Here is a 22255-nt window from a genome sequence, read left to right as displayed (position 1 = left end):
TTCTTCTTGTACCTCAGCAGCAGCCTCTAAGGCAGCGCTTCCCTACCTGGGGAAGCAGCATCAGGTGTCACTGCCCCAGCTTTACCGTCCACAAAAGATGCGCCAGGCAGAGGTGCTCGGAGCTGGTGGTCTCCTGGTTCGGCAGTGCCCAAGGGAGGTGTTGCACAGAGCCTGGTGTCTACCCCCGTGCTGGTGCCCCTGCTCCTCCCAAACGTGCTGCCAGTGAGACTGGCACTATCCAGACAGGGAAGTGGGGTGAAGGAAACACTGACACCAGAACACAGCATAGCAGATCTGATTACAAAGAGTCTCTAATTGTTTGTGTTCTGTGTTGTGACAATGCAGAAGGAAAAGGAGAGTCCTTGGCAGCCTCTTCAGAAGACTTTCTCCAGGGCTGGTTTGAAAGTGAGGAAAGAAGATTATTATTTTTTTCTTTTTGGTGTTTGGGCTGCTCTGAGCCTGTGTTGTACCAGCATGGGTGCAGGATGCAAGCAGACGTATCACTGGGTAGGTTGTGGACATATGTACATAGGGACCAGCTATTCTTATACCTCTCCCTCTTATTTCTTACATCTGCCTTTGTCCCAGCTTTCTGCTCCCCGCATCCCACCTACCCTCCCATGCTGAGGTGCTTGCACCCAAGGCCAGTTTTATACATCCCTGTTCTCTGCCCGGGCTAGAAACTGTCCCTCTCCACCATCTGGTCAGCGTTGCAGCCGTCCCGTGCCAGCACCTCCCCGTCCCCTGCGGGACAGCCGCCTCCCTCCCCTCGCTGCTCCTCTGCCACATGGTTGGCCTCCTCGCTGGCCACCACCACGGCGTTGTCGGTGCTGTGGGCCGGCTGGTGGTTGTCGCTGCTGTGCTCCTCGGCTTCCTGCACGTCGGACTCCGCTTCCTCGGTGTCGCTCCCCGCTCCCGCTCCCGCAGTGGGGTTGTTCTCGGGGGGAGGCTCCTTCTTCCCTCGGTTCAGGCAGCAGTAGCTGGCCACACCCAGGAAGAGGGCGGAGAGCACGACCTCTGAGCCCGCCAGGTAGAAGATCACCTCATAGTTCTTGAGAGCATCGACCAGGCGGCCTGATGGTTGGAGAAGACATGAGATAATTGGAGAAGACATGAGATGGTTAAATTCAGCCTACGCACTCCTTCATGGACAGCCCAGTGCAGGTGGGCAACGCCTGCGTTTGTCTGAGGACCCATTCCTCAAGGGAACAGCAAGAAACCTGAATACCTAAAAATCACCCTGGGAAAGAGCTGCATTGTACTTCCAGGGAAAGTACCGTAACAGTGCATGGTTGGTGTTTTCCCTTGTTTGGACACGCTTAAATAATTGTGACACTTTCATGGTGGGCCATCTTCTACTTGCCAAAGTGGGAAAAGCCTCTCATGATTTGGATTGGCCAATCTCAGAAAAGAAAGTTTGAGAGGCATTGCTATTTCTTAAGCTATTATGTCAGGAAAACATTCTGAAGGGAAGAACAAATTTCTCTTTGGCAGAGAAATCCCTCTGGTTGGCCCACACATGATGATTTCTGTGCCAGAGATATTCTCAATATATTTTCTGTACCCACTGGGGCTGGCAATGGAGGAAGAGGTCCCAGTCCTTGGGGAGCACAAACAGCTGCCTTGCTGCCATCAGGATGCAGCCGTGGAACCGCGCTCTTCTCCCGAATGCACATGTGACCCCAGTCGCTGCTGTGCTACAGAAACCAGCCCCAAGACACACCGAGGTGCCTCCCGGAGCAGTCATGGGAGGCACGTGGTGCATTCCTGGGCAGGTGAATGTGGCCCTGTTCAGCCAAGCCGGATGGCGAGCGAGGAGCTCCAGCGCGCGTGCGTGTGTGTGTGTGTGAGTGCAGCTTATCCTGTGCCAAACCCCCTCGGCCCCACGGAGCGGGAAGCAGCTCAGGAGGATTACACCAAACAAAGCCACTTTGTTCACCCCCCTTCTCCCAGCTGAGCACTGTTCTCCCCGAGTCCGAGCCATCAGGATTGTCAGAGTGCTCGGGCTTCCTGTGCCAGGGGGGTCCTGCAGCCCCCAGCACGACCTGGCTGCCCCCAGCACGGTTCTTCAGTGACCCTGCACTGTACGTGTGCCACTGTATGTATGGTCACACAGCACCAAGGCACAGCTGAGCTGAGGCAGGAGGGCTGAGGGATTCCCTTGTTGGCACCTCACTGGTGGGCCTTGCTCCTTGGGGCAAGGTGCTGTTAAATCCCCCTCTTCCCCAATGATCTCTCTGCAGCTGCCTCCAAGACACATATTTCTTGACCCTCCCTGGCTTGGGACTGCTGACTGCCCCACAACTTATACAGTGAGACAGGAATTATTGTTAGCATTTAAGAGGGTCCTCTCTTGGCTGCCAAATTTTACTTGAGAACTGGCTGGAATTGCTGAGGGCAGGTTTTACTCATAACTGTGGTTTGTGCGGAGGAGAAGACCATTCACACAAAGGTCTTCAATGACGGGCTTTAGCCTATGTGTTACAGCTGAAGGAAGGGAGTGCAAGAAACAACAGAGTGGTTCCTGCCTGGGGATTTTCCATAGTCTTGTCCCTGACTCTTCCTTGTGAATCAGGAAACTGCACTTTGTTTGGAAATGAGCCTTGGGCATGATTTGGCTTTCTCACATGTGATCAGTCACTTAACATTAATCTACACCAACCTCCATTCACCAGCCTGTTTTTATGGGCTGTTTGTGGGGCCTGGACCTTACCAGGGGCTGTGACCTAGACTAGACTGGCTGAAAAGCTGTGAGTGTCTTAATCCTCTTAGAAAAATTACCAACAAATGCCTCGGGGGACTGTGCAAACTGTTTTGAATTGACTGACAGCAAAACACCTGTGCCTTGGAATTGGGATCCAAACAAATTGAGATCACTATTCACAGTGCCAATCAAAAGGCCAGGGACACCAAGGAGCATTTGAGATACACTTGCTTTGTCTTAATGAAGACTCGAAAAGGTTTGTCTGCAGCATGTGCCTGACCCTATCCTTAACACGGTTCTATGCAACATTTGTAGTGAAGGCTGAGATCAGCTCTCAGCTTCTAGAGCAAATTTAAAGTTGAGAAATAGGGTCTTTCTTCAAGTGCAGTGTCCGTGCCCGGTACCTGCAGTTCAGTGGAGCAGTGTTGGCCAAAAGAGGCACCTGCAGCAAGACACCTACCTGCAGAGGGTGGGCCAATGAGCACGGCGAAAGCCTCGATGAGCAGGACCAGCCCGATGGCGCTGGAGAACTTCTGGGAGCCGACGATGGCCATCAGCACCTCGAACTGCAGTGCCCCCACCATGCCGTAGGAGATGCCAAAGAAGACGCAGAAGATGACCAGCCCCGTGTAGTTGCTGGCCCTGGCGCTGCAGATGTCTGTCAAGCCGTTGAAGAGCATGGAGAAGCTGAACAGATAGGCCACGTGAGGGCGGACCCACTTCAGCCCTGCCACCATGCCACAGGCTGGGCGGGCAAAGATGTCTATGAAGCCGATGATGGAGAGCAAGAACGCGGCCTCGGTGTCCGGGACGCCTGTGTCCTTGGCATAGTTGACCAGCAGTATGGGGGGCACGAAGAGACCCAGGACCAGGATGAACTTTGAAATGGTGTAAATGATAAACCCTCGGTTGGAGAAGATACTAAAATCCAGAAGCTTCTTTCCTTTCTTGGGCTTCTTCTTGACTTTCTTGCCTTTCTTGGTTCCATCTGTGGTGCTGATTCCCTCCTCTGACTTCCCTCCTATGGGCAGCATCTCCTTGGCTTCATATTTGTCCTGAGCTTTCCCCATCTTCTTCTTCATGCCCATATCCAGGGGTCTCATGACTGCCCCACAAGTGCAGCAGTTAAGCAGAAGGCCCCCCATGATAAGGAACCCTCCTCGCCAGCCAAACTTCTCCAGGAGGACTTGCCCCAGAGGAGAGAGGGAGGAGAGGAAGACAGGGCTCCCAGCAGCAGCCAGTCCATTGGCCAGAGGCCGGCGCTTGTCAAAGTAGGTGCCCAGCATGATCAGTGAGGGCTGGAAGTTCAGTGCCATACCCAGACCTACATGGAAGTGAGAGCCAGGAGTGCAAGAACATGAGATGTGTTTTACAAGCTGAAAACTCTCCTCAGACTATCCTAGTCCTGAAGTCCTATGATGGGATGAATGTATTCCTCACAACCCTCTGTGCCTTCGTGTTGGTGGATTGCCCCTGCAGGGGATGGGCTAAACCAGCCTGTCCACCTGAAGCGGGTTTGAATCAGGTAATTGTGCTCACACTTAGGCAGGACCTGAGCCTTACACAGGAATTCTGCCTCTTTCCCCTGCCACTCTGTACTGATGCTGCCTATCACAGTCACCATGATCACTGAGCACCACCTAGGTTTCTTCTGTCTCTCAACCACAGGCCCCTGCTGTTTAGATCCAGCAGATGCATCTCTCACAGGTGCAACATTCAGGACTAGGTGCTTCCTATATTGCGTGCAAATAGGCTGGGGAGACCTGATACTAGACATGGCAGTGCTAGAGGAAAATACGACGTGGTTTTGGCTCTCCCCAGGTAAGCCTGTGTTTCCCCCCAAATCCCAGGGCTCTCACCTGTCAGCACGCCAGCTGTCAGATAAAGCTCAATGATGTTGGTGGTAAAAGATGCCAGGATCATGCCAGCAGAAGCCAGCAGTCCACCAATGAGCATCACGGGCCGGCAGCCAAACTGGTTCACCATGATGCTGCACACTGGTCCTAGGAGGAAGGAGAGGAGACAGAGCAGGTGACCAGGAGGGGACAGGACAGCTGGGAAGGGGCAGGCAGCCCAAGCAGGGCTCTCAGGGAGGATGAAGCTGCAATGATGGAGCTCACTCCTTGGCTGCTTAGGTACACGTCTGTTGGGCCTGGCCAAGGGAGAGGGGCTGGTTGTGTGGAGGCTGGTTGTGTGTTCTGCCCTGCCTTTGGAGCCCTATTCCCTGGTGCTTGGTGTGACAGGAACAGTGCTTCAGCAGTGGGAGCAAACCCTGTATCAACCCCACTGTACGTGGGGTGACCCCTGAGGTCTCCTGGGGCAGAGGAAACAGAGATATGAGATGCAGCACACTTCCAGAAGAGAAGTGGTAGGACAATTGTATTCTGCATGGTGGTTCATGACCAGGCCAGTGAGCATGAGAGAGTCCATGGGACATGGTCTGGGCCCATGGCAGAGTGGGAGAGGTGTGAGCTGAGGAGGGGGAAGTGTGTCCAAGCATCACCTGTCCCATAGAGCATGGCCAGCATGATGGAAGAGATCCAGGCCGTGTCACTGTAGCCCACGTGGAAATCTTTCATGAGCTCCTTGAAGTAGACACTGACGGCTTTGGGGAAGGCATAGGAGAAGCCGGTGATCACAAAGCAGCCAAGGAGCACGATCCAGCCCCAGCCACCATCCGGGGGCTTCACAGGAGCCGGCAGCTGCCCTTCTTCTGGGTCAGGTCTCCCCATCTTCTAACCTAGGAATGGAAAGGCAGGCTGGGAGCAAGTAGGGAAACAGAGAAAGTCTGCTGGTGCTGCAAGAGAGCAGAACAGAACAGAGCAGAGGAACAAATATTTACTGCAAGGTTTCTCTCCATGGCCACCATCTCCAGGCTCTGAGAGGCTCATTGGGGGCCACATCTGCTCTTTGCACCGTGATCCTGCCAGGTGAGGTGAGATTGCTTTGGGGTGTGAGGTCATGCCTCAGCTGGGCAGAGGTGGGAAGCTCCCCTGAGGCTGGGGCAGCCCAGAGCTCCATAACCCTGGCCAAACACAGCCAAGCATTGTTGCAGTTCCCACCTGAGCCTGGAATGCTGCACCTGATGCATCATCAGGATCTGCAGCACCCCCCTTGCTTCATATCCAGCCTTGCCTACAGATGGGGAGAGGCAAAGACCAGCAATGTGAACCCGTTTTGCTTACTAAAATCTGCCTTTGAGCTTCTCCCATGCTGGTCTGCTCCAGTGGGGAGTCCCCCAGGACCTGCCCTGGCACAGAAACCTCCAGCAGTGAGGCAAGGAGATCCACTAAGCCCTCAGTTCTTCCCTCTGGGAGGCCCCAGTGCATGGCACTCTCCTTCTCCCTCCCCTCCCCGCCCTCAGGGGCCAGATTTCCGAAATAGGTGAAGGGGGAGAGCACAAAAACCTGGTGGTTATTTGCATGCCAGAGAGATTAGGGCTCTGTAGTACACGGAAGGGCCGGAACAAAGCCTAAGTGGGGAGAAGGAGGGAATTAAAGGGGATGTCTTGTGAGTTGCTCTCAGGGCTCTTAAGCTGCCCAGGAATTTTGCTCCAGCTGACTGCTGTGGGTATGTTTTTCCTTTCTCCCTTAGGTACCAGGTTCTGCCCCTTCCAGCACCATTGGCCACAGTTTCTTTGTCAGCCAGGATTATTTCCACACCTGCATGCAAAGCCATCACTAGACTTAAACTACAGATGCTCCCAAGTAGGTTAGACAGGCATTCTGCACACCAGAGCTAGGCTTTTTTGGGTCTGGTTTGTCTCCTATCACTGTCTGGTGGCAGCACACTCCTGGCAAGGGTCCTCTCTCCTGCCCAGCTCTCGTGGCTGAAGGGCTGCAAGGTAGCAGCAGCGTCCTCATCTCTTGGCACCAGCGGTTGTGGGAAATGCCAGGAGTCACAAATGGACTGGAGAGTGCTGAGGGGACAGGGACTGTCCTGTGGATGTGACACACATAGCTAGAACCTGGGAGCTTTGGATCTGGGTGCGTTTCTCAAGGAAGGGCCTGTTCTTGGTGTCCTCCATGCAAAGGGGGTGAGTTGAGCTGATTCCCATAGTTGCTGTTGCTCTGGATGCTGAAGTGCAAATCCTTTAGACAAAAGTGTGGACGGCACAGAGGGCCCTTACTTGGCAAGAGTGGTCTTACTCCACAGCCACCCCCAGCCCTCCTTCCCCTCTCCAGGGGAAAAACAGAGTGCAGCACTCAGGTGCCTGCCTCCACCGTGGGTCCCTGCAGCAGAGTTCCCCAAATTTTCAGGATGCTGTGAGCCACAATAAAGGGAGCTGAATCTGGCTTGAGCATGGACTGGGGCTCAGTCTGGATGGCTGTTTCCTAGCAGCTCTTGGGCTGATCCACTGGGGCCAGCACAGGCTACTCTAATCTCTCCCTCCCAGCCCGGGTCTCAGGGACTATGGCAAGGAACAGACACATGAACTGAAAACAGGGGGCTATGAAGATATTTTTAAGGCAAGGAATCCCTACAAGAACAAGAAGAATAATGATACCAGCTACCCATAACTATCTCCAGCTACCCACACCTCCCCATCTCGCCCTCACTGGTGTTTTCTGGATCACTGGCACCCTGACAGCCAGACTGAATGCTTCGCTCCGTTTCTGCCATTTTGGCCACTGCTCCTGTCCTAGCTCCAGCTGACTGACAAGCTGGATCCAGCTGCACAAAAGGTGACCAGCTGCCAAAGCACGCTGATTTCTCAATCAGAGCTGGTGCTCCACCACTGCACCCTCTGCTGCACGCAGCTACTTCAAGTAAGAGCTGCCACAAAACCAAGCCTGAGAGTTTTTTCTCCAGCCTTGCTTTTCTTGAGCTCATCCTGCTCTGCAAATTAAATGAATCAGTCAAACCATTCCAATCCATCTTTCCCTCAACCCTGCTGCTCCCTGCCAGCATCCTAGCAAGAAAATATTTGTCTGTCTGTGACGCGCTCTTCAGAGATTTTGTAGCACTGCCTGTCAATGATGAGCCCATGGCATCTGATTTTGAAGAGCACATTAGACAAAAGTCTGTGAGTACTTGTTTGAGTCTGGAGCTGGAGGGCACCTCTGAGGAGCCACTTGCTCCATGCTACAGAGCTGTACAGCAAAGCATGAAAGCACTTTTTCCTGCCTGCAGCTAGGTGTGGCTGCAAATGACGGGGTGCACCAGAGGAGCTCACCTGTGGCGATGCCTCCGAGGCCAATATGTCATGGCACACCTTGTAACAGCTCTGCTGGAGGTTTATCCCAGCTGTGAGCCTGGCAGCCCAGAGCTGCCTCGTTCCTAACACCATGACACACATGCTTCTCTGCTCACAGCAGCCACACCACATACCTGCTCCTGCCTTTGCTCACTATCATTTTGTCCCCAGTTAAGGAGCTTTATCCACGGGTAAAAACACAGTTTGTGAGTTCACATGCACCTAAAAGCTCATCAGTATGGGCACCTGCCCTTTCCCTTGCATCACAGGAATGTGGGCCAGAGCAGAACTTGCAGCAGGTGGCTGCAAGAAGACTTGCACTGACCAGGAGGCACAAGCCCACGCTGGAAGGGTGAAAACCACAGCAGGTTCAGCTGTGGCTGCCAGTCCCTGGACACACACAGAGCACAGTGCAGACAGTGCTGGATAATGCCCAGAAAATCCCCACTGTGCTAGACAAGCTGCACCCAGGAGGGTCCACATAAATGCTTTTAATGCCTCCATGCAGTACAGATGGGGTGGGGAGTCTATTTATTGAGTGCAAGGCCCACAGTTCACGCCACCAGCCTCTCCAACCCACAGACAACCCTCAGGAAAGCATTTTTTAGAGAATTAAATGAATGCAGGCCTGGGGTGGGTTGTTCCTCTTGGCTGCTGGGGCGAGGGTGCCAGCATCCCTCCACAGCACTGACCTGTGCAACGCAGCGATGGCCTCCGAGCACAAGCTGAGCCCCCGAGGGTTGAGCAGATCCCTCAGCAGCGCTTCCTTCTCCCACTGGCTGGCACTTCCCGGCTCTGGGTGAGGGTGCCTGGTTAGAAGGTCCTGCTGGATCTTTTCTCCATGGTGGGCACAGGACAATGCCTGCAGGAATCTAGCACCTGTCGAGCAGTCTCTTGTGCTCTGCTCCTTCCTTTGGAGCAGCTACGTCCTCACAAGACAGCTAATCCCCCTCTCAGCCTGCTTCCCTCCAGTTCCAGTGGTGCCCAGCAGAGCTGTCTGTGGCAGATCTGGGGGCACACCCTGTGTGGGGCACTCCCCTGCCTCCTGTGGGTGCCAGCAGTGTCCCACGGCACCCCCAGTGTGGATGTGGGTCAGGAGCTGCTTATGGCTCCAGGTCGGCAGAGACTAGCAGGTGCTGAGCGGGCAGAAAGCACTTCTCCACTTTTAAGAGGCTTTTCCAGCCAATGGGGACGAGGTGGCTGCCTGCCACAGCCCGAATCCCCTGGTAATCCCGCTGCCCAGGGGCTCCCTGCGTTTTCCCCAGCAGGGCAGGGCAGGCTGGCAGGGATGGATTCAGTCAGAGGGACCAAGAGAGGAAGAAGCGGGGTGAGGGTGAGGGGTGCTGGGGTGGGAGGCAGTGGAGGAGGAGACCATGTGCCCATGCTTCAGTAAGGTACCAAACAGGTAGAGCAGCTGCTTTTGAAGCCTTTGAGGCTTCCTCAGCTGCCAGCCACGATGGAGAAGCAGTGGTGGGGTTTTGCAGGGCATGTGCCCAGCAGAGAAGTGAGACAAGGTGGAGCAGCCAAGGAATCGCTGCCAGCCATGGCTCCAACTGCCAGATCCTGCCCACCCGGGCAGCTGAAGAGCCCTTTCAAAGCCAGCCTCCCCAGGGGCTGGCCCACAAGAGAGGGCTGGCAGGCACTGGGACCAGCCAGTCTCTGGCTGCTTGTGGGGGAACCCCTTTTACCCTTTTACTTCCAGGGAGGGGGCTGGGGCTCAGCCCAGGTGGGCTGTTGGGGAGGACAAGGCCTGGGCTGTAAAGCCCTGGAGCCCCTCAGCAGCAGGGGGGCGGCGGGGGCCTGGCCACACTCCCAGCCAGGGTTTAATGTCTATTAATAAGGCTAATCAGCTAAGCCATCGCTGGGGCTCCATCCCTCGCTCACGCTGCCGCTCCCGTGAGGGCTCCCCCAGCACACACCAGGTATTCCCAGATTGGCGAGGCCCCCACAAGCCCTAGGGAAATGTTTTTCCCCTGCCCTGAGCAGCCCTGGGGTGCCCAGAGCACACATTCCAGCAGTGGGTGAGGAGACGGCAACAGGACGGACAGGGGCACTCAGGGGGGCAGCCAGCAACGGGCAGTGCAGCCCTCCTGGTGCCCTCCACATCCACCCCAGACCCCTGGGCTGGTGGCTGCTCCATGTGGACTCACAGCACTGCAGTGTCTGACACCACGAGCGTGGGCAGCCACCATGGCCCCAGTGCTGGTGGGGGAGTGTCTGTCCTCCTCCTCCTGCATCCTGTGACTGAGGTGGTGCCCCAGCCACTGAAATGGACACAGAAGATGCATTCTCCATTTTATTTTAAAAAACCCATCTATTTCCCACAGGACAGTCAGTACCTGAAGCAACAGGGCAGTGGTGCTGGACACTGTCACCTGCCCCTGCCTTGCCCCAGCACTGCCCAGCAAGGTGAGGGGCTGCACCTGGGGTGAGAAGAGGCGGGTGCTGCTGCAAATGGGCACAGTTGTCAAAGAGGCCAAGACCAGACCCTGTCAGCTGGACCACTGGAAGCCTTCTTGTAGCCTTCTCTTTTGGAGTTCATTCTTCTGGTGGCAAAGGAACTGTTTGGTGACAGTTCTTCTCTGCCCACAGCAGGGGTAGCAATGATTCACCTTCAACATCCCAAGAGCACTGCCCTGGCTGCAGACAGCCTTAGCCAGCCCTACCTCCAGCTCCAGCACCGTCCCCTCTCCCAGGCCACCAGCACCAGTAACAGCAGACTGCTCCCTCCCACTCAAGTACAGTAACAGCACAAGGGGAGGGAAGCAGGGATCAATCCAGAAAGGGCAGCAGAGATCTGCTCCTGGCTAAAGCACACCAGGCACCCAGGTGAGATGGGTGCCATGGTCCCAGAGGTATGGGAGGGGAAAAGAGAGTTCATTCCTGGAGTGGTAGCACTAGACTGCTGCCCAGCTGGAGGTCACAGCACCGTCACTTCTCCTCCTCCCTCTCTGCTGGAGTCCTTCACTGCCCACAGCCCTCGTTCACCGGATGATGGGGGCCGAGCGGTCGTTGGTCACTGTGGGGCGCAGCTTGACTGTGGCAAAGGGGTTGGTACCTCTGGAATGGGAAAGGAAACAGGCAACCATCAGAAAGGCTGCAAATGCCATGCAGGGATGTCTGTGACCAAGGAAGGGCCACTTAGTCCTGTGGCAGTCGCCTCCATGCCAAGGAGGAGAGCTGGTAAAGTCAATTCCTGAGTGTGTTTTCTCCATCCTTAACACACCCTGCTGCACATTCCCATGTGGTTCCCCTTGGGATCTCCCGAGGGCTCCTCACCCTCCTTCTTCCAAGGGATGAGGAAGGGACACTGGCACATGGCTGTCCCTCATGACAGCACTCTACACTCATAGAGTGTACACCGACCCTCCAGCCAAGGAGTGGGGAGTGGAAAAAGGCCACGGCACCACACCAGAAACATGGGGACACCAACCCAGCTCCAGGAGGAAGAAAAACAGGGATTTATGGCAAGTCTCACCCCCACAGACCTGACTCATCAGAACTCAAAGCCACGTCCTTTTCTGCCTCAGCCCTTAGAAGCAGGCAGAGATGCGCAGTCGTGTAGCTCCACACTCAGGCTGTGAGCTGCTATTGTGACCCTTCCAGGATGGACGGGAAGGAGCATGTGGGTCTGGACACGTGCTCAGGGTGCTCAGCTCCTACCTCATTTTATCTGAGTCAGGATAGAACCTTCCCAATCAGCAGAGGGCAGAATGAACCACCTCTGCCTGTCTTGGAAGGTAGGCTGTGCATCGCTTTTCCCTAGACACTTCCTTGTGGCTCCCACATTTGATAATCCAAAAGATTAAATAATAATAGCATTGTAATAATACTCCCCTCTGTCAGATTATTCCAGAGTGAAGTTCCACATGTTACTCACCGTGGGAAGAGTTCAGGGGGCTGGTCAAACACTCCTGATTTCTGCAGTGAAAAGAAAAGCAGCAGTGAGAAATCTGGAGTAGGCAATGTGGAGAGAAGAGTGGGGCAGGACACACTGCACACATGGAGGAAGATTTCACAAAACACTTAGGTGAGTTAGGAGCCCAAGTCCTCTTAACAGGGCTCTGACTCCTTATTCAGTCAAGCTTTGCAAAAGTCCACAAATTCCCCACTATAGATAACACCCTGAATATTGTTGTGGGGGGTTGTCCCTACACCACAGGTTCCTTACTCCCCTTGGACATCTTCCTTTGCTTTGGGGAAGAAAGGAGATGACTCAGATCCCCAAAATGTCATATCTGAAGAGCACAGCAAACAGTGACAGTCTGAGCTACATTTCACCCTCCAGCACAGCCAGAGATGCCCCCTCATGTTGCCCACACACCCTGGCAAAAAGTCTGTGGTCCATGCCCTGATGTGCTCCCTGCATCCACGGGGAACTCCAGAGCTGTACCTACCTACCCTGCATCACATATTACTGAAAAGTGGACAAACCTGATGGGCAAAGTTGGACCTAGGCCCTGTGGCCCTTATTCTTGCCCAGTGGATAGTGAAGGATCAGTGACATCTGACCTTCCAAAAAACTCTGGTGGCAGACAAGAAAGCCACACGTGGCTGTCTGACATCCAGTTGGGAAGTCACACCCACTTGTTTGTGGCTCAGCTGGGAGATGTCTTGGGCATACATTTAAAGCAAAGCTAAGTCTTTCCAAATTAGTCTTTCCCTGCTTTATAGAGAGGTTCCACACTCTGCCATGCTGTTCCAAATGCTGCACACTTTTCATGACTCAGTCCCAGGTCTATCCCTACACCCTAGCCTGGGGGCAGGATGAAAACCCAGTGACCCAGAGGGACAGGAAGGCTGCAGAAGCTGTTCCCCAGTGTTGTGCACCCTGAGGCTACCTGAAACCACAGAGCAGGACATAAAGGGGAAAAAAGAGTAATTAAATGTTGCAGTTTTCAGTTCTTTGAGACATTCAATTGCTTGCAACCTTGTGCTGGCCTGGAACCAGTTACTGTGGAAAAGGTTTTCCAGTGAGACTGAGCAAGTCATGCCCCATGGGCAGCACTGTTCTTTCCTCTCCCAGGTCCTCACCTTTAACTTGGGTCTCCCAGACAATTCCCTACTGCTGGAAGCAATGGTAAATGAAGGACTTCCTTCTCAGTATGCCATCCATAAACCATGAGTTGGACACAACTTGTTCTAAGGCTCCTAAATATAGCTGTACTGTGCCCTCAGCCTCTGCTCCCAGCTTTTCCCTTCCCCAGCTGTGAGTTTAAGCCAACCCTCGTCTGAATTTAAAAGGGGAACTCTATGAAACTCCTCTCTATTCTCTGAAGGGAGAAGAAGGATGGCATCTCTGTTAGCTGGTCACCCACTCCCAGACCAGCCTGATCACTCCATGGTCCTACTATTAGCAGAAAGAAGTGCTGCCCTGGAGCCACCAGAAATCAGGCTGGGAGGTCATGGAGAAAAGGACTGAACTGAAGGGTCCCTGGTGAGCAAAAAGAGAGAGAGATGAGAAGGGCAGGGGCAGAAAAGCAGTCCCTTGGGGGAGCAAAGCCAGGCACTGAGGGTCTGCACACAACAGAAAGACTGGCAGGGGTCATCAGACAGGGTGGCATGTGAACAGACTGGGTGAGAAAGACTGGTGCTAGCAAGACTCAGGAAAGCAGCAGGTCCCTTCACCAACATCAGAAAGGTGATTTTCTGTCTCTACAGGCCAAAGCAGAACAGGTGTGCCTTGGAGGATGAAAGCCAGATGGGGCCCCCTTCACACACACCCACCACAGCGTCGCTGCTGCTGCTGCACTCACCTTGGAGCCAGAAGTGACTGGGGTGACCACCCCGCTCTGGTGGCTGCTGGCACTCACTGACAGGGGAGGTGGGGTGGGCACGCTGGGCTGGGCAGCAGCAGGCCAGTAACTGCTGGAGGATGGAGTGCTGGGACGGTCCAGGATGTCATCCATGCTGTGACTGCTCCGCAGCGGGAAGGACCTGAGCAAAGCAGAGGACAGTGAGGTGGGAGCCAGAGAGCAGGGATCAGGGAGCAGCACAGGTGCTGGCACAACATGGGATGTCTCTGGAGGAAATGCAGGTGTCTTGGACTGGCCCAGCTGCAAGAACCTTGGAGATGAGATTGCACAGGTTGTGGGAGCTGCCTAGAGGAGCCTGCGAGGTCCCAGGGCACAACGAGGCTCTTGGCAGGTCCTGCAGCATGGGAGCCCTGCAGCTCTCCATGGGGCACGCTTTGAACAATTACCCCACTGGATTTGTGGTGTACCAGGAGCTCTGCCTGGCCAGTTGCCATCCTATTACCTGGTGTCTGGCTCCTCCATCTCCCTTGTATTCTCCAAAGGCTTGACATAAGCTTCAGGGAACCAGCCACACCTAGGGCACAGGAACAGAGCCAAATGAGGTCCAGGCAGCCGTGGTTTGTGGTTCTTCAGATCTGTTTGCCAAACACTTTTGATCTGCACCCATCTCACACATCAATCAAGCCACATTTGCCACTACCATGTGTGACAGAGCTCCTGCACTTCTGTCACCTATAGATGGGGCACAGGGCTTATCGTGGGATGGACCTTGAGCTTGGAGCAGGGCTCACTTATCTCAGGAGCTGTGCAAAACCTGGGAGCAATGCTGGTGCAATCCAGCAAGAGACACTCCAACCAACCACAATCACAAGGAAGCTGTGGAAAACTCATCCAGGGATTTTACAGCAGCTCCACTCCAGAAACAGCTGCCCAAAGAAAGGCACTGCTTTTGTTCATCTCACATCTGTGAGCATTCCTGCAGACCACATCCTCTATGGAACGGGGCAGGCTTTACACACAGATATTGGCTGGCAGAGCCACTGCCAGTAATTCAGTAAGTGCTGGGTGCAGCAGTTTCCGTGCCCTGCCTGTGCTGGAGGCTGTGGCAGCAGTTGCAGCGTGAGCTAAGAAATGCCGGGCCTCTCAGGTAACTCCAGCAGTTCGTGGCCCTGAGCTGGATCCCATGACAGGAGTCACTCAGTCATGCAGGCCAGGAAGGCTCACTGCATCCCTGGCTCTTCCACCCAGAGCCCCCGGAGGTTCCCCAGGCAGCCCATCCACGCCAGCCCTGCCACAGCGCATCTCCTTGGCACGGAGAGCCCGCATCCCTGAGGACACAGCGCTGCCCCACAGCGATGGTGGGTGGGACACGGTTCCCAGGCCACACCAGGAGGCGAGGGGGGTGGTCATTTTGGGCTTAACCCTTCCAGCTCCAGACTCAACAAGCCTGTGTCCGTCCACTTTACAGCAGCAGCGTCACGTACGTGGATGAGCCCTCCAGCTTGCCGTACAGCCAGCCATTCTGTGCCTCCGGCCTCAGCACTGCGATGACATCCCCGGGCTCGAACGGCAGCAGGGTCCGGTTGGCGCCCGTCGTGTGGGGCACGATGGCCTGGACCCTCGTGGTGCCACCACTCCTCTTCCTGCCCTCGCTGCCGGCGCTGGCTTCGCCAAAGGAGCCCGAACGGGACGTGCGGCCCGCGGGCAGCAAACCTGCGGGGATGCACCCAAGGGTCTGGCTGGAGGCTGGCCCCCTCCTGCAGGACCCTGCTCCTCAAAGGGACCACTGCTTTCCCAGTCAAGGAATTGCTCTAGGGGAGGAGCAGATGGCCTTTCACAGCACGGGAAACGCAGGGTGAGCATCCTGCAGGAGACAATCCACTCAAGCCAAACCCATTTGTTTTGCACTGTGTCCTCTTGGGCCAAATGCCCAGAGCATAAGCACTGCATGCCCTGGCTGATGCCCTCCCTGCCTGACAATCCTCTTCCTGACCTGCTAGAGCTACTGATTATTTGGGTAATTTCTCTCTCTCTCCCTGTCCTTTTTTTACTTCTTTTACAAACTTTAGGCTAAAATTTCTCAGGAAGGAAAAGCAGGTGTGTCACGGGTTAAGCGGCTGGGTTTCATAGGGCAAGCTAATATTTAATCTGGTAGTATGAGAGAAGGTGGTTTACTAAAATGGGAATTCTAGCAAGAACCAGTTCTTGTAGTTCGAGGAGCCTTGAAAATTGTACATTCATAGGTTCCCCACCTCACACAGCCTGGCCTTGCCCTGGATGGACTCTGCCCTGAAGGCTGAGCTCACTTTCTACTTCAGCCTTGCCCTCTACAGCTCCCATAGGTGCTGTCCTCTCACCATGCCCAGGAACATGGCTGAGGTCTGGTGCTCTGGTAGAGTGGTGGTCCCTTCCCAAACCCAACCCTATCCCCAGAGAGGTCCAGCCCCTGTGTGTCCCCACAGCACTGCTCCCAGAAGTGGGTCATACTGGCTGCTGACGGTGTCCTCCGCATTGGCCGCCTGGGAGACTCTGGCTGAGGAGACATTCTCATTTCTGGAGGGTCTGGAGAGAAGATGCTGGATCTGCTCCCAGTCATAGAAGAAGCAAAGTCCCCAAGAGGTCTCTGGGGCTGTTGGAAAGAAAGGGGATTGAACACACATCCATGAAGGCTGTGTTGGGCAGGAGATGCCCTGAGAGATATGCAGTCCCTCTTGGAAAGCCAAACTCAGCACATTCCTCCACTGCAGCCCACACACAGGCTCCTCTTCCTCTTGGCCAGGAAAGGTCACTGGAGATGGAAAAGGCAACATGGTTGGCCAAGGACTGACCTTGCCCTGCAGCCTCACCACCAAAGAGCCATTGAATATTTTGGGTTGGAACAGACATTTAAAGGCCATCTAGTCCAACCATGTGAAATGAGCAAGGATGTCTTCAATTAGATCAGGTTGCTCACAGCTCAGTTCAGCCTGAGCTTGAACGTTTCCAGAGATGGGGCATCCACCACCTCTCTGGGCAACCTGTTCCAGTATCTCCCCAAACAAGGTTAAGCTGTCCGTGGCTCCTCACCATCTCGAGGTGGGTGGGCGTGAGCCGTCCTGGTGGGTATCCCTGGCCGTGGGAGGCTGAGAGCAGCCCCTGGGGGTGGCTGTTTGAGGGGTTACGGCTGGCTTCCAGCTGCTCCTTCCACCGCGGTGCCTTGCTCTGGATCATGCCCCGAGCCTGGGGAGAAGCAGACAAGAGGGGACGATAGGCAGGCAGACCAGATACAGAGGAAGCCTAGGGCTTATACATGCATGAGAGACCAGTTCCTCCCAAAATGAGGCCTGTGGGAATGGCCAAGCAGCTCCCTGCAGGCAGGAATTTCCAGGATGGCACCCTCCAGCAGAGATCTCCCGGCCCCAAAGACCCTGCTAATAAACACCTACAGCACCTTTCTCTCCTCCATCACTCACACACCCAGCTAATCCCATGCCAACACCATGCTCAGCCCCAGCCTAGTACAGCCAGCCTGAACCTCACAGCAAGAACCAGAACAGTTTCCTGCCCAGTCCGTGTGCAGGTGCGTCCTTCACCTGAGGGATGGCTCAGCCCTGGCTCCCTCCTGCCTGCACGCTCCCCCTCCAGCCCTGCTGTCCGCTCCCCCAGCTCTGCTCCCCAGCCTGGCAGGGCTGTACCCTGCTGTAGAACTGGAGCAGAGTGTTGTAGAGCAGCTGGTGCTTTTCAGCCAGGAAACGGTAGCGGCGTTTCTCCTCCAGCTCCGCCTCCCTCTGGCTCTCAGAGACGAACGCCTGCATCTCCGAGCGCAGCCGCATCACGTTCTCCTGTCACCGGGAAAGAAGGGAGAAAGGGATCAGTGAAAATCCAACAGAGTGGACTCAGGGGAAGGGTGTGAAGGGGTCATGATGTCTATCAGCTTCCCAGTCCTCTTGCATTGCTGCAGCAGCAGAGAGGAGCTAGAGCAGAGCGCTGGGGATTAAGTCCTTCCTTCCTGAGGCTTCCTAAATGAGGAAAGGGCTTGGCAGGACTGACCACAGGTCAGTAGCACCCTGTAGAACAGGAGTCTCCTACTTTCCAGATAAGCCTGCTGCCTTTTGAACATCGGGGCAACCCCTTGGCTAAGGCTGCTGAGAAATCAGCCCTGGTTCCCGAGAAATCCTCCAGTTCTTATCACCAACTCCCCTCCTGCAATCACTGCTCACCTTCATCTCCCGGGCATTTTTGTCACGAGCCCTCTCCATTCTCCACAGCTCTGCCATGCACTTGTCCAGGTTGGTGGCTCTTCGCTGGTACTCCAGCTCATACTGCTTCTGGCTCTCCTGCCAGGGAGAAAACAGGCTCAGCGAGGAGCCAGAGACCCAGCCACACTGAGAGGCAGCAAGGGTCCTGCTCTGATGGGTGGTTGGGCTTCTGAGCCCACCTGCAATCAGGCTTCACCTGGACCTGTTACAAAATGCCTTTCTTTTAGTTTTTAATGGCTCAAGAGTGCTGATGAACCTCCAGATCTCAGGAGCAAGGATTGCCACCCATTTGCCCAGCCCTGGGTCCCAAGGCCTCTGTCTTCCTCTGTGACACCACCCACCAGCACGGCCAGCTGGGCTACAGCAGCACAGGAGCCACAGACCAGCAGAGCCTGGGATTTGGGGAAGCTGGGAACTCTGCTTCTGGAATGCTGAGTCTCGCAGCCCCACTGAAGCATTTGGGAAAACCAACTGCACAAAGAACAGCCACCTGGCCTCTTTTAGCTCTCCATCATCAGCTGAACAAGGGGAGTTTATTCCATGGTGGGAGAAAGCAAGACCCCCTATCCCCTGCTGAGAAGAATTACGGAACCACCTCAAGTGTTGAAGCAAAAACCCTTGGGTGAAGGGGAGAGATAAACAAGGAGAGCTGAGGAGGAGACAGGGGTTCACACTTACACTGATAAACTGCACATCCATTTTGCTGTTCTTCTCCATGTGCTGCAGCAGGTCCACATGGAAGGTCTGAGCCTGAAAGAGGGGAGGGAGCCATCACCCTTATCCCTTCACCATATGGGATATTGCATGCACTGTGATAAAGGGCACTGAAATATTCAAGGGGTGGCTCATAAAACTTGCAGAGCAAGTGACTTGCAGGCAGGCTCTGGGCATGCCAGCCCTGTGACCCTCCTCTGCCACGTGCAGCAGGGAGGCAGGCACCTGCCTGCAGGCATGTGTGAGGGCAGCTGATGGGGTCAGTGTGGTAAATGCTGATAAGCTGTATTGAAGGAAAGCACTTTATTCTCCACCTCCACCAGCCCTTGGGAAAACCACTCACCACAACTTCCAAATCAGAGCTCAGTAGTCTCTGTGTGTCAGACATCTGCATCAGAATTTCACCTTGGGGGAAAAAGACAGAAGGTGAAAAAGTCCTGTGGCCATTTTCTCATGTGCCTAAGGAGGCAGACCAGCAGCATGCAGCTCAGGCTGATGAGCTTTCACATGGCTGTGAAAGTCCAAGAGATATCACCAAGCACTGCTCTCTGCACCCTGGTAGCCCTCCCTGGCAGGCACTGCCAATGCAGGGTTACCCCAGCCCTCGTGATGGCTGGGCCGGTGCTCTGCTGCAGCCCCAGTGTCAGAGACAGCCTTGCCTCTGCCACGGGCTCTGGTGCTGGGTTTCTGCTCTGCCACAGCCCCCACAGGCCCCATCTCTAACCCCAAAGGCTCCCCAGCTGCACTGCACATTTCTGGTGTCCTGTGGAAGGCAGCTCCAGACCCGCTCCGATGCTGTGCATGGACCCACTTCCCTGGGCTGGCCTTATGAAACCAGGAAAGGCAGAGACTGATGACAGGGAGCAGAGGAGCCAGCTGGGAGGTGCAGATGACAAGAAGAGTCTGCAGAAGGGGCACATCTGCTGGAAGTTTTTTGCTGAAACATTTAGCAGTGGAGCAGTTCCCTGACCACGTTTTCAGGCTGCAGAGTGATTTACACTGCTGAGTGTGAGTCCCTCAGCCCCAAGCTACCATTCCAGCCAGTTGCAAGCTCAGGAGGACAAAACCCCACCAGTTGTTGTCAGTGCATGCTCCCTGGCTTTTCCCTCACACCCTCAAGGAGGAGAAAAATGCTTCCTCTGTGATGAAAATTTCATCTCTGGGGGCAGGATGCCTCAATAGGGACTGGTTTCTGTGAGAGGTCCATAACATGGAGGACTATATCACAGGAGCTGAGCTCACTCACTTATCTCAGAGAGATACAGGGAAGACCGCTGGAACTGTGAGAAATATTCAAGGACACACAATAAATTTGACTGTCACCACCTGGCAGAGCCTGGTACAGAGAGACACCATTTAGAGGAGCCGTCTTTCTTGCCCCAGTACCTGGAAGTGGACCGACTAAGGGAGAAGGTCAAAAAGAGGTAACTGTGGCTCACCACAGGAGAGAAGATGATGTGCAGGAGAGCCTTACCCAGCATGTGTGAGGTGGAACTCTGCAGTGCCTGCTCCCCAATCTTCTCAATTGCCTTAAAATACACTTCAGCTGCTTTGGATAGTGCTGTGGGGAGAGGAGAGGGGTGGTAAGGGTCCAGCCTGCCTTCCCACCACCACCAGCTCCAGCAAGCAGCACACAGAACTGCCACCTCCTGGTACTTTTCCTATAGGCCCCCATTTCTCCCCATCAGGAGTGGGTCCTGGAGCTGAACAGTGCTTAAGAGCAGCTCAGGACATGCCAGAGGTGGCAGAGCAGCAGCCCTGTCCTGGATGAGGGGATGGGGGTGCCCAGGCTGGAGGCAGCACTGTGGCCTGGAGTCCCTGTGGGACCCCACTCACCGTGGAAGGCACGCAGGTAGTTGTTGCCCAGGTACACCAGGTTCTCCAGCGCAGGGTTGAACTGCTCCAGGATACTCTGTGGCCAAGCAGAAGCACGTTAATGCCATTGCTCCTCATGCCCAGAGAGCTCAGCAGGACAAGGCTCCTGGGCTGTGGTTTGGCTGGTGAGAGCCCCCTCTGGAGCACTGGAACCAGACAAGGTCCAGCCAAGCACAGCCAGTCCCTGCATCGGGGCTGGCCAGCAACCTCAGCTGCCCTGAGCCTTCCCAAGGCAGCCAGGAGAGGGGCTGCAAGGCAGCCCTCTGCACAGCCAAGGGGTTGCCTAGATGAGGATGGCTTTCTCCCAAGGGCCCACACCCACTGCAGGCAGGGGAGAAACTGCAAGGGGGTCTGAGCTGCCTTTTCCTTCACCCCACGGCCAGTCACTGCTTATCCAGGCATGAACACAACCCTTTCCTGGCCAGGATGTGCTGCACTGCCAGACTCAGCAGCTTAGTAAGAGAAGGGGTGGACAACCAGCTTCTCTGCTTTTGTTTGCATTTATCTAAGGTGTCCATTGACTACAGAGAAGACCAGCGACTGGAATAAGCAATTCCTCACTTCGGTCAGCCCTCCTCTCTTGGTTCAGCCCTGGTGTGTGCAGGGAAGCACTTATGAGATCAGAGACTCTTTCAAGGGAGGGGCAAACCAGCCCATCGATCTTCCTGCCAGCAACCAAGGTGTGCCACCCTCCATGCTCCATGTCCAAACCACCCTGCCTGCCCAGTTCCTTCCTGAACCTGTCCTTAGGAACCACACCACCCTCTCCTCCGGCTCCCAAACAGGGGTGCCTCAACAGGGACTGGTTGAGTCAAACTGGTCCCAAACACAGCCCAGAGTCCACAGGAGCTGCTGCAGTTCAGCCTGTGAATGGATTCAGCCCTCAGCTGGCCATCCAAGGGAGCCTTTGGCAGAAAACACCCATCTCCCACCAACACATCCCCCATACAGTCAGGAGCTGCCTTTGGTGCCAACACTCACCTTATAGATGGAGATGGTGGATCTGTAGGACAGATCCATCTCTGGAGCCTATTCGCTCTCCCACAGAGAAGCAAGGAGCAAAGGAGGAACAAGGTGCTTTTCTGGTCTGAAGGACTCTGCTCCTGCACAGCCAGCTGGATGGAAGGAGCCTGTCACCAGCAAGGAAGGACAGCAGGAAGACAGAGATGTGGTACAAAGGGAGCACTGATGGAGTTTAATAATTCACCAGCCGAGAGGCTGGAACTTGATCTCTGGAAGTAACCAGACTCTCGGGGGGAGAGAGGAATCCTGCGACAGCCAGCAAGGACATGTGACCGCCTCTCTGCATTATTGATTGCCAGCCTGGTGCCCAGCCCTGCCTGTCCTGACACCTGCAGTGCCAGCCACCTGCCCGAGCCACTGCCGTATGGCTCGCTGTCCCAGCCCTGCCACGGCTCCGACGGGGCTCGCTGTGCAGGGAAACTGAGTGAGGCGTGCTCAGGTCCCCCTCACACAGGCTCCTCGCAGGTCAGGAGAGCCTTGTCAGCTGGTGATCACAGGCAGCAAAGAGCAGCAGGCAGGGGGGAACCCAAGGAAAACTCTACACAAATTTCAGCTCTCCCCTGCCCATATTCCCCCACCCCAGGCTTCAGCCCTCTGGCTCTTAGCCTCCCTCCCACTCCCACTCTCAGGGAAACTCTCAACAGCAGGAACAGGCTTCTGTCTGAACCCTTCCCCACGTTTCACCTCTGGTGAGCTGGGACCAGCACTGCCATCGTGATTTCTTCTGGGCACGTGCATGGGAAGAGAT

The 22255-nt window shown here is 55.1% G+C and overlaps 2 protein-coding genes across 3 annotated transcripts; both read right to left on the bottom strand.

The window, feature by feature from the left end:
• Positions 1-340: 340 nt before the first annotated feature.
• SLC16A8 (solute carrier family 16 member 8) lies at positions 341-9015 on the bottom strand. Its single transcript, XM_064732109.1, has 5 exons — positions 8594-9015; positions 5208-5444; positions 4564-4707; positions 3165-4028; positions 341-1074 (listed from the first exon to the last, which is right to left on the bottom strand). Exons 2-5 carry the CDS (start codon positions 5434-5436, stop codon positions 677-679), a joined length of 1635 nt encoding a protein of 544 aa, XP_064588179.1. The 5' UTR covers positions 5437-5444; positions 8594-9015; the 3' UTR covers positions 341-676.
• Positions 9016-10201: 1186 nt separating this feature from the next.
• On the bottom strand, positions 10202-22213 carry BAIAP2L2 (BAR/IMD domain containing adaptor protein 2 like 2). Of its 2 annotated transcripts, XM_064732095.1 has the most exons (15): positions 22192-22213; positions 21466-21614; positions 20446-20521; positions 20084-20170; positions 18953-19014; positions 18574-18645; positions 17857-17973; positions 17332-17478; positions 16724-16876; positions 16145-16286; positions 15142-15370; positions 14160-14231; positions 13658-13838; positions 11782-11822; positions 10202-10961 (listed from the first exon to the last, which is right to left on the bottom strand). In XM_064732095.1, the coding sequence occupies exons 2-15, from the start codon at positions 21502-21504 to the stop codon at positions 10886-10888; spliced, it is 1494 nt and encodes a 497-aa protein (XP_064588165.1). In that variant the 5' UTR covers positions 21505-21614; positions 22192-22213; the 3' UTR covers positions 10202-10885. The 2 variants fall into 2 exon arrangements, with proteins under 2 accessions (XP_064588165.1, XP_064588156.1); XM_064732086.1 differs by lacking the exon at positions 22192-22213 and having other exon boundaries at positions 21466-21713.
• Positions 22214-22255: the final 42 nt, after the last annotated feature.

Source organism: Zonotrichia leucophrys, chromosome 1A, assembly GCF_028769735.1.
Source record: "Zonotrichia leucophrys gambelii isolate GWCS_2022_RI chromosome 1A, RI_Zleu_2.0, whole genome shotgun sequence".
Lineage (NCBI taxonomy): Eukaryota > Metazoa > Chordata > Aves > Passeriformes > Passerellidae > Zonotrichia > Zonotrichia leucophrys.
This window is presented reverse-complemented; position numbering and strand designations above follow the sequence as displayed.